This window comes from Onychomys torridus, chromosome 13 (assembly GCF_903995425.1).
Source record: "Onychomys torridus chromosome 13, mOncTor1.1, whole genome shotgun sequence".
NCBI classification, from domain to species: domain Eukaryota; kingdom Metazoa; phylum Chordata; class Mammalia; order Rodentia; family Cricetidae; genus Onychomys; species Onychomys torridus.
Window position 1 is genome coordinate 67,306,853 of NC_050455.1, and position 12,183 is coordinate 67,319,035.

Below are 12,183 nucleotides of genomic sequence, written 5' to 3' on the forward strand. Positions count from 1 at the left end.
ATCTTCTTTGACCAGTGGTCAAGTCCAGAATGTCAGGTGGCAGAAGGGAAGCCTGCCCAGGAGATGGCTCCATCACACAGGACACTTGGACAGGCACAGTAGGCCTCTGCCAATCCTTGCCACTTAACTCAGTTTGCCCTAAAAAAACATGTAGTTATTTCCAAGGACCATTCTTTCTGGTCCTTGGACAAAGGAGACCCAACACAGCCATCCAGCTGTTTCCAAAGGGCCATGGGACTTTGTGGTTAAGGACCCTCGGCAGGGCTGCCTTCTGCTTCTTCCTGACTTTCCTTCCTAAATTAAATATGTTTTAAAAAGAAAGTTGTGAGTACTCTTGTTCAACCTGGTCTACACATTGCAGCTAAAAGAATGCATTTCCCCCTGATCCAGTCACCACGGCCAACTAAAAAAAAAATGCATTATCTTCCTTTTAAAAGTATAGTTTATGTGTTTTAAATCACAGGAAATTCTTATCAGGAAATGAAAGCTCAAGTCATATTTTTCTTTTATCCCCTTTCTCTTTATGGAAGCAAAGGAAGAAAAGCAATCTCTCTTCATCAAGGACACTGTGCTTTCTGCCCATGCCCTGCAAGATCCAGCAGTATGCTTATAGGAGTCCCCCTGATTGAGGTCCTTCTGCATTCCTGGAAGCTACTTCATTATCCCTAGTCCCTCAGAGCAGGGGGGAATTCAGTAACACCAACAGTGGAGTGACCCAGGTTTTCTGACATCTCTCCAGCAAAGGACGTTTTTATGACAATGTGAGGGTTGCCAAGAACAAAGGTCATGTTTGGTTTAAACAGTATTATGGCACTGTATGTCGTGGACTCCCAAAAACTAAGTCATCAATAGGCACTCTACAGTCTAACACCTTCATTTCATACTTGAAGAAACACCATGGAGCCAAACCTTGGCCTGATCTACTCAGCTCCTCATGGGCTGAAGTGGGCAAGAACTGTGGTTACTGGCTTAGTCTTTTGGATTTTTTTTTTTTGTTGTTCTTTTTTTTTTTTTTTTCACTAAGGTCTGTCTCATCCTCTATCATTTATCCTCCAGACATCCAAGGAAATCTTAATGGGAAAATTCTTTCAAGAAAGGAGTCTATGAGGAACTATATATTTCTTTGTCAGTTCACTAATTTTCAAACATTAATTAAAAAACATTTATGCTAGAAATTGCAGTAAACAATGAAGATAAATAAATGAAAATGGTGTAGATCCATCTCCCAGTGTGTGCATGCCTACATGTTTACGTGTATGTGTGTGTATGCATGTGTGTATGTATTGTTCAGCATGGTTGTGTGTTGGCAAATATTATTTTAAGCTGTGTTACTTTTGTTTATGTTGCATTTGTTTAACTCTGTGAAGCTGTGTTACTGTGCCTCTCTAAAACACCTGATGGTCTAAGAAGGAGCTAAATGGCCAATAGCAAGACAGGAGAAAGGATAGGCAGGGCTGGCAGACAGAGAGAATAAATAGAAGGAGAAAACTGGGAGGAGACAAAGAAGCACCCAGAGAAGGAGGAGGATATAAGGGGCCAGCCACTCAGCTACACAACCAGCAAGCCACCAAGTTCAGAGTAAATATACAGAAGTAAGAGAACCAGAAAATCCCAGAGGCAAAAGGTAGACGAGATAAATAAGTTAAGAAAAGCCGGCTAGAAACAAGCCAGATTAAGGCCAGGCATTCATAATTAAGAATAAGTCTCCATGTGTGATTTATTTGGGAGCTGGGTGATGCCCCCCCAAAAAAGTAAAAAACAAAAAACACAGTTGTGATATGAAGTAACAGCATTAAAAAATACTGTGGTAGAAGGAAGTCTGTTAAAATATGGTGTGCTAAGTCTTCCCTGTCTCTAAAATCTGTTTAATGAACACACCCCACAACCTTCCTTCATGACCCTATAATTTATTTTCCCGAGGGAAGTTAAAACAATTACTAGAGAAAAAGTAACCTTCTGCTTAAACTCACCATGAGTGTCCTAATTAGCTTTTACTGTCAATTTAACACAGCCTAGAGTCATCTGGTGTGGGGGGGGGGGGGGAGTCTCAATTGCAGGATTGCCTTGATCAGACTGGCCTATGCGCATATCTGTGGGGGATTTCCTACATGGCTAATGTAGGAAAACTCAGTCCACTGTGGGTAACACCATTCCCTAGGCAGGCTGTTCTTGGATGTATAAGAAATCTGGCTAAGCATGAGCCAGAGAGTGAGACAATAGGCAGCATCTCTCCACTGCTTCTGCTTCAACTTTTGGCTTCAGTTTCTGCCCTGAGTTCCCTCCATGATGGTCCATGACCTGGACGTATCAGCCAAATAAACCATTTCCTTTTCATCAGAGCATTTTATCACAGGACAAAAAAAAAAAAAAAAAAGGTGTGTTGGGGAGGGGGTGAACTAGAATAATGTTTCCATTGTCCGTGAAACAAAGCACAGCATTGTTTAGAGGGTTGGAAGACATCTACTACTCCTTCACTCATCTCATACTTCCCACTGACCTACTTCCCCAGCCTATCAGACTGCATGCTCCCCTCACTTGCTCCAGACACACTATAATGGCACTTGTTAGTTTGCCAAGGCCCTCGATTTATTTTTGTATTAGGGTTATTGGAGCAAGCCATTCCCTTCCTTGCTCCGCAGCTTCCCACCCACCCAGTCAGACTGCTTTTCCTCCGGTTCCATTGCCCATTGACCTGGCTCATTCCTCCCTCTTCAGCTCTCAGCATGGACATCACTTGTTTCAGAAAACCTTTCATCCTGGTGAGCACCTCTTCTACATGCTATGGTAGCACCCTCTGCCTCTGCTCTCTATTTACAGCTTTGTGTGAGTCCTCATTAAGATTGCTCTTTCTTCTGCAGCCTGAAGTCCAGCGGGGCAGCACTGGACTTAACCTGTCTACTGAAAGGCTGGGATCTACTGACAAGCTCAACACAGCCAGTTTTCAACTGCAGTCATTGACTGGCTGGGTACACAAATGAACTGACGATGTGTCTATGGACATTTCAAATCAGAAATACTATAAAACCACATGTAGGATGGAAAATTTCCAGCGTGGACTCTATCAGCCACTTTGGAAACTCAAGAAATAAGTGGACATACCTTAAAGTATGACGAAGTGGATATCTGGGAATGGATGAATAAATGGAATTTATGATTTGTTTTTTTAAAAAGTTATGAAAGTCAGTAAACTCTTAGGTCCTCATGGGATGAAAGGAATGTGGAGGTGAGAGTGGAGACATAAGAAATCTGTAATTCATAAAGAAGGAAATGGGGGAGGGGAAATAGAGGGTGACCCCTGGTGCCTGGAGAATGGGAGCCAAGACACCTCCTGCCAGTGCTTATCTGAGACAATTGGAAGGAAGAACATGGGGAGCCTGAGTCTTTGTTTCTGAGGTGACTATGCAGCTGGCCACTGGTTGTGAGGAAACAGACAATTCTTGAGCAAAGAGCAGCTCCCTTTTGCGGTTCGAAATGGTTAGCAGAAAAGTGCAGAGTGGTGTGTGTATGTGTGTGTTTCTCACATATTAAACTGTATCACACACGCACACGCACACGCACACGCACACGCACTCACACTGCAGTTGTAATTGAAATCTTATGAGAGTCTAATATTTAAGACAGGGTGAAAGAAAACATCAGACAGATCTAAAAGGCAGCAAGCAGGAAGGTTATATGACTTGTAGGCTTGATGTGGAAGACAGAAGGGAGGCCGTTATGCTGGCTGCCCTCACAGAAGGTCTGGTAAGTTCACACAGACTTCAAGTATGTTTTCCTCCGAAGCTTTTGCCCTCACAACCTTCCCAGGCAGCAGTGGGCAGCTGATCAGCCATCTTTCTCCCAGGCCCCCTCTTCCCCTCCCACCTTCCCTTTCTCTGATCTACATTGTCCCCTGCCAACTGTTTGCCCCCACAGTAACCATTGATAGGCCATCACTGTGAGAGAGAGAGAAGTAGAGCTCTCCAGACACAGAAAGAAGCCAGGTGGATGAGGCACTTCATACACATTTTAACATCCGGAACATATGAGGTATGTTTCTCCTACTTCTGGAATTGCTACTCCTAGTTTAGAAAGTGTGCAGTGCTATAAAAAGGTATTTCCCTCTAGACTACTGGAGTGCCCCCACCCCAGTCTTCTAACATTCTCCCTATACGCAAGGCTCTGAGGATAATGAGCATACGCCTATCACAAGAGAATGGGAGCAGTACACATTCCCTGCCTTCCCTACAAGGCTATGATTTTTCTCTGGGTTGGAATGTGTAAAGCTAGCCTCCTCTAACCTGTCTAGTGACTCTCTGAAGTCACAAAAGCAACATTGTCCAGCCCTGTCTTAAGGAAGATTAAACTGCATTTAACAGCCCAGACAAGGCAATGATCTCACTACAAAATCAACATGTGGTGGTGGCTGGGAGGCTGCTCCAGCCACTGCTCAGTGGGCACCAACCTCAGGCCTCAAGCAGCCATTCATCCTTCCCCTTCCACTCAGCTGCCCAGCTTAAAGGCATTGACCCAGTGACATCACCTGACACTGAACAGCATCAAATGCTCTGGAGCTAAGTAAATAGATCCCAGCAGGCCGCTCCTACAGGGGCTACAGTGAAGCAATTCCAAGTCTGTTCCAAACTTGGGCTAGAATTAGAGATCTCCAGTCTCACCCACTGTAGCACACTCCCCCGGGCCTCCTCTGTGCCAGCCTCACAGGACCATAGTCATGGAAAAGGGAAGACTGAATACTGGAATGGAACTTTAGATAGAGTATAAGACACTGGACCATTCAGTGGAAAGGCATAGAATTCTACCACTGGATTGACCAGTATAAGAAAAGTATGTCCTGATCGCAGGAAAGAAAAAGTAATCAAATAGGCTTTCTGTTTGCCTGTTTGTATGCTCAGTGAAAATGAGAATGAGATTAAGAAAAGTCAAATGATAAAAATAATGATTACTTAGTATGCTGTGCCTAAGATCCCCTTTGTGAGTATGCCACACAAGTGCCATGCACAAAATTAACAGGTTTGAGCTCCTGATAAAGTTCTCAACCGGGAGCCCAATTTCAATGGGAACAAAGCTTGGGAAAATAGTGAATTTTAGATTAGATGTCCTCCACCCAGTTCTAATATGATGGAGAGCAGGTGCCCAAGGCTTTGGGCATCGACTTTCTCTTAGCTGAGAATGTGAGAGCGGGGGGAGGGAGGTGTTGCTCTGTGTTCTTTAGAACGCATTGTACTTTTAACATTCAGACACCAGGAATCCGTAAGTGACACTCAGACAAGGCCGACTCAGAATCAGTTCTTCCAAACTAGAGCCAAGCTAAACAACTCAAGTCTTGGCAGTGTCTCTTCCAGAGGGAAACAAGGGAGGGGTCCAGGCAGAGAAAGATACTTTAGAGAATGTGTCAGCCATTCCCTTAGCCCATCTCCACACAGAGGGAGCTTGATTTACATGCCCCAGGGAATTTGTCAGTGAAATCCCAGAAATTTGCTTAGAGTTTGCAAATCTAACAGTCAAGTTCAGAAATGAACTGAGAAGCTTGCTCCCCATCCATTTTTCATGGAGAGTAGTGCCATTCAGACCCAGCAACAAAGACTTAGGGACATCAAGTTTTCATCACTATACCAACATGAGCCAATTTCAACTTCTCATAAGCTGTGTGGTCGGATTTGAGATGTGGATGTCTTCTTCAGTCTATTTTCTCAGACTGTGGTGACAGTGCCAAGCATAAACAATACATGGCGAAGTCCAATATATTCCCCAACTTTTACTTTGACTACTGACCAGGAGCTTCTCATGTCCTGAATTTGACTGCACAGAGAGCTGGGCCAAAGGCCTAATGCTGCTGAAGAGAACAGATTTAAAAGTACTGGAGGCATACAGGTGTAACAGTGTCCCCCTGAAGAAAAGAGACACCTACTGGAAGCAGCTCATACCTATGACAACAAGAAACACAATCATAACACTACAGTTGATGGTCACAGATGAATTAATAAGTGCCACACTGACTTTGAGTTTCTAAGAGACAGTGACAGAGTCCTTTCACTTCTATGTACCAGAATGTCTGGCATTTTGACATTTTGACCCTTCTTTCTCTTCCCATATTCAGGAAGGCAGAGGCCAAAAAGCTGGGCTCGGTACTGAAGGAGTGATGCGTTGGTTATGACCATGTGGAGGCTGACAGCACCACTCTTCACACTTGACCTCCAAAGCACTTTCACTTCCTTTCTTCAGCCATCACTTTGGTTGCCTGGGAAACACCACAATGGGAGGGGGATCCTTCTCCCCTTTGCAGAAACTGAGGCACAAACAGCACCAACCAGAATGCCCAGGAGTGAACAGCAAGTCTCCTGACCTTAGAAATAGCCCCTTCTAATCAACAGACTAGTATGAGACTGTCAGCTTTGGTACAAGCCTCCCAGGTTAGAACGCAGCAAAGTCGAGTTTCCTAGGAAATCAGATACCTGTGGTGCAGTTTAGATGTTGGCTGTTTCTTTTCCCTTTTCCTTTCTGGATAAAAGAGTAAAGGATGATGATTTAGGAATAGAGAGTCAGCCCAACTGGCTTATCTTGAGTGATAAACATGGGAAATACAGAAAAGTGGAAAGCTTAATGCATAGGTTCCAGCTGCCCTGGAGTCCAGGAGCTGAAATAGTTGCCATATTTCCTGTCTCTGGCTTTGGGGAGTTTTCAGTTTGCTAGATAGTGTTTATCCTGACAGTTCCACCTCACAGTATCACTAAACGAAATGAGAGTAGATTCTGTCTAGTTTTGAAATCGTATTTTTTTAGCCTTTCAGGAAAAATCAATCTGGGCCGGACTTGAATGGCCATCCACATGGAAAACATGGGCTGTGTTGCAAAGAGAGGCAGCATGGCCTCGATGTCAATCAGCTGCAGTTCAATACAGGCCCTGGAGGTAGAGAGCCCAACGAAGCCTCAAAGGAGAGAAAGGAAAGAAAATACCAACAGTGAAAAGTGTTCCAAAACGCTTCCTGCTTAAGTCTATCCAAACACCTTCAAGACTAGCTGTTCATAACACCATGCCCTCTACCTGACATAGCAGCTTCACATGGATAGCTCTACCTTCCAACGTCACAAGAGATAAGAGAGACAAGTCAATAGCAATTAAGTTAACACAGCTGGGTTCATTGGATGTCAGGGGGCAATTCAGGGATAGCAGCAAGATAGGATCATTCAGGAGAGGATAGGGGATATGAACTGAATGCTGTCGATAGTGATCTAAGTGCAAAGAACAGCCTGTGGAGGGAGCTGCCCAGACTCAGGGCTGTGTGTCTAATGCGGGCATGGGCTTCTCTGGGCACAGATTCATCAGGGGCAGAAGGCACATAGCAGTGGATGAGTGGGCCTTGAATAGCCCTTCCTATTCTTGAAGTCTTTGATCTAATGAATCTGAATCGAATCTGTGTGATTCATTGTTTTTCAGATTCAGACAAGGAAACGAATATTCAAAAGTGGTGCTTTTAAAGCTGGGGGCTTCCTTAGCTCATCTAAATGTGAAAATTATCTTAGTCACTTGAATTGGGTGAAGGAACTAGAAGGTAAGAGAGAAATGCTGTAGATGGGGTAGCCCGGCTGTAAGACGGAGAAAAATTATTTATTCTTACAGTCAAGGCTGTGGAAGAAGTGATGGGAAGAAGGCAGGGAGCTGAAACTCAAGTGTTCTATCCATGCAGGTATGCACAGAATTCAGAGGGGGTGAGGAGAGAGTGGGAGAGGAAGTGGGTGAGAGAGAGGGGACAAAGACTAAGGTGTGGGGGACCTAGCTTCCTTAATCCTATGCTACCTAAGTGAAAAACATCCTAGCTTCACAGACATGGAACCTGCTTTACCCACTGGCTGCATCCATCACATAGAAATGTCCACATCACTTGAGTGGTCTTTCTTGCCAGAAGATGAGGAGCACCTGAGAGCCAAGGAACACCATTTTCAACTGGTAGGTACAAGAATTTGCAGTGCATTTTGTATGAAATAACTGGTTTATATATTATATATATATATATATATATATATATATATATATGGAATCAAAATGCACTGAAATTACTTCTCCAGGGGAAATCTGAAGGAAAATAGATCCAAGGCACAGGCTACAGGCATGACCTTGACTAGTACGGAAGGCAAGGTAAACCAACTGAAAATACCAGAGTCTAAGGTTGTCAGAGTTTTCATTGTTATTTCCAAGGAAGTTGAAAGGCAGGGGGGAGCACTAAATTCATCTCTAGGGATCTTGCCTTTATATTCTCTATAAAGTGTTACATCCACTTTAATGTGATTCAGCTTAGAATAACACTCAGGTAAAACACAGTCTGCTATAAATATGTTATTAGCTGTCTGTGAACATACAACCTACTACACTGAGAGAATGTTGATATGAAGTCACAACATGCCCACACAGTTGGGCATGCCCGGTGGACCTAGACACTTCCACCTAGTTATTTACGGTTCAAAATAGCCATTTCGGGGCCAAAACATCTCGCGTGACTAGGACTCCGTGGCTTTGTGTGGTTGCGTAAAGAGCGCACGCAGCCATGTGATCTACACACATGTGTGGAATAGCCACATGGGTTCGAGTACACAGGCGCGGCCCACCCTTTATAAGTTGGCGCCATGTTCCCCCTGTCTCTCCTTTCTCTTGACCACGTGTGTTTCCCACAGGCCTGTTCACGTCTGTCTCTTTCTCTCCTATCTTAATCAAACTCTTGTGGATTTGTTATGTTTTGGGACATTTCCTCGCAGGGTCAGAGCGCCAAATAACTAACCGTGGGTACATCCTCCTAGTAGAGGTCAGGAATATATAGTTCAGTAGAGCTCTCCAAGTAGAACAATTGGCCATGGCCTCACTCCTCATTGGACTTACCCTGAATATGCTGAAATGCATGCCTATATCTAAAGAGGTGGTAAAGATGGACCCTCCTGCCGGGAATAAAACCTCAAAACCACAGCCATAGCCCAAAACAAACCAAGCAAGTTGTTATCAGAAATTGGTACAAAAATCCTGAGGCTTCTATCATCTTCTCTGCAGTACTTTCAATATTGATGGTCAACTGACTCAAACTTTTGTGTTCTGTTGCACTCAGTGGCCAAGAGCATTCAAGTATCTGTAACTGGACAATAGGTATATGTTACCACAGAATGTTACCCCAGAGTGATCAGGCCTTTAAATTGACCAGGCTGTGTCAAAACAAAAAACAAAAAACAAAACAAAACAAACAAATAAAAACAAAAACAAAAAACCCACATGAGGGAGAGGTGCCTGAGGGGAAAAAAAAATATTAATGCTTTCTTGGAATCTGAAGTATGAACTTAGCTTAAGACCACATTCCCTTCACCTAAACTGATACTCTCCAAGGCCTAAGCACTTGGATTGAGTTTTTGTTTATTCTCTAGTTTATTTGGGTTTAGGCTTCCCTTAACTGGAGACAAGTACTTAAAAGGCAACACTTGAAATATTTTTGCCACTGCTCTATATTCTGGAGTAAGAAGAAAGTATTTTGATGTTGCAAAAAAAAGAAAAAAAAAAATGTACTACATAAAACTTTATGCTGTCTATGGTGGGGAAGGGGTCAGCATCTATCAGATTCCCAGTTCTTCAGGCCAGCAATGCAGATGGCATTTCTCTTTGCTCTTTTCTTTATTCTTGGCTGTGAAACAGCTTTGCTCTGTAGCTTCTGGGGCATCTCTGCATTTAAGACCCATTGGTTAACTACTTCCATGGAGACCAGCTGAAGGAAGATTGCTTTCAACACAGGCAATACTGATTGGGGAGTTGTGCAAGCCAAGTCCATAGGTAGTGGGGAGGTCTCAAGAGCCTTAGCAAGTATATTTGCTCACAAACCCTGGACATATTTTTCTAATTGCCATAGATCCTAGATAAACCTGTGTTCAATAGGGTTCAATAGGAGTAGGTACAGGGGAAATATGAATAAAGAAACTGCCCATTCTGTGGATAGATGTGAGCATAGTATCTCTCATCTTCCACAGATACTAACAGAATGAAAGGGATTTAAACACCAAATTGTCCTCTCCTAGATATCCATATACAAAATGCTACATCTCATCATACCTTCAAAAACTCAACAGACTTCCAAAAATACCAAGAGAATTCAAGACTCTTCCTGGAAAGATTTAACTAAGGAACAATTATTCCATTAAGGTTGAACTTGTCCTATGGCTCTTCTTTAGGCAGAGTACAATCCCAGGTATTTCTGGACATAGCATCATATTTATTTACCAAAATGCCAACACACACCTCACTGAAGGGATGAGAAAATTGAGGTGGAGAAAATATTAAGTCACATGCTACAGTAGCCAGTGGAACTGGATCCAAACAGCCCAGAAGCTCCAGCCCAGCATATCTCATCTCAGGAGGATGGCCCAAACAGAAATATCACACTGCCAAAGAATGGAATTTTCCTTTCACCCTGGGGTTAAAGTCTTGTGAAAATAACCCCAGGACCCAAAAGCACTCAGAGCCAAGAATGTCCTGCTCCCTAGCAAGTACCAACATTCCCAGGGATGCAGTTTCCAGTCCTGACTGGGCTGGGCCAGGGCTCCAAAGGGGAAGACTTATTTCCAACCAGAAGTCCCTGCCTGGTACCAGCAGGCAGATGTGGGTCCCCGAGCTGTTTTCCTTTCCTTCTCTTGTTTAAAGAAAAAACAGAACTCCCCAAACTCCTCACATGTGAAATACCACTTAGTCAGCCACTGGACAATAAGTTTACAGTCACACAATGGCCAGTGTGCAAAGAAAAGAGGAAAATCTGGCGCTCCGCCCAATCCCAACCCAGAGAGTCAGCCTTTGGAAAAGGCCAGGCAGGTTCTGCAAGATCAAACTCATGTGCTGAGGAACAACAGGAGATGTGGAGGCCTGGGCCCAGAGAGGACAAGGGAGAAGGAAGCATCAAGCTTAAAGGCCAAAAGAAATGTCACTCTAACACCAGCACCCAGCCTGACCGCTAGACAAATAAATGCTCCCTGGGAGGCAAGGCATCAAGAGGTTTATTAACTTTCTGGAATCGTACACACAGGAACTCATTCACCCTATCAGCTGCAAAGCACAATATTTACTTCTTGCTGGGGTGTTTGGGGTGGGGGCTGGGGGGCATGTAAAAATCAGAGTGCTCGCTCTGATTCTCCAGCACAGGGCTTTTGCTCTGGATCATTCCAGGCCAGCTTCTGTTCTTGTTCCACCTTCAGGGCCTGGAAACAGGAAACATCCAAGGTAGATTTTTATGAGAATGGAAAGGGCCACATGAGGACATATGATCAAGCCTCCACCTTCTACTGGCTCCTTCCCAAGCATGACATAGTCCTGCTGAGCTCGGGGGAAAGCTGAGGTGAGTGAAGTTCCTAGGTACCACTGGGTGTAGGGGTCTCTGTCTGTGACCATATCTCTGGAATCCTACCTCTTTTGGGGGCACCTCCATGGGATTCAAGGCAGCAAAGAAAATTCAATGATTGGTCTGTGTTGGTCAACTCACAGAGTCTCACCTAAGCTCCTTGCTGTTCTTCTCTCTTCTGATTGATTATCATGATCTGCATACCATTGGCACATGTGTCCCCTAAAACTTCCTGAACCAGGGGCTGAGGCCCTGTGTAGACATGGTAGGTGGCAGTTAGGTCAACAAAGGCACCACTCACAGATGGGACTCATGTTTTCTCTCCAGGACTTATTCAAGGTTGCATCCTCATTTTTAGGGTGCTTCTGGCCTCACCATCTAATCTCTTCTCATGCATCTGCGACCACCATGATAGCATCCACCCCCAAGCCCACACCAGAGGCTCAACAGATAGGACTGCCTGACCTCAGACTTCCAAGCTTCCAAACTTAGGATGTAAACGGCCTCTTTCTTAGCCTAGTATGGTGGAGTATGCCTGTGACCCCAATAGTGAGGAAGCAGTAATAAGAGGCGCAGCACAAGTTCAAAGCCCTTTTGGTCCAACTGACCACATACTAGTTTCAGTGAAGCCAGAGCTACATAGTAAGACAGTACAGAAAGCATACTAAATAAAAATAAAATAGCAAATAAAACCATTCTTATTTCTTCTTAAGGTACCATAGTAAGACAGTACAGAAAGCATACTAAATAAAAATAAAATAGCAAATAAAACCATTCTTATTTCTTCTTAAGGTACCTAGACTCAAGTGTGCTGTGGGATGATTCTTCTGTATGCT

At 44.0% G+C, this 12,183-nt stretch overlaps 1 protein-coding gene across 1 annotated transcript in view; it reads right to left on the bottom strand.

The window, feature by feature from the left end:
• Positions 1-11,120: 11,120 nt before the first annotated feature.
• The window catches only part of LOC118594562 (SET-binding protein-like), a 79,605-nt gene continuing 78,542 nt past the window's right edge, over positions 11,121-12,183 (bottom strand). The window contains exon 3 of the mRNA XM_036204499.1: positions 11,121-11,207. Coding sequence (XP_036060392.1) covers positions 11,121-11,207 — 87 coding nt within the window. The remainder of the gene's footprint in view (positions 11,208-12,183) is intronic.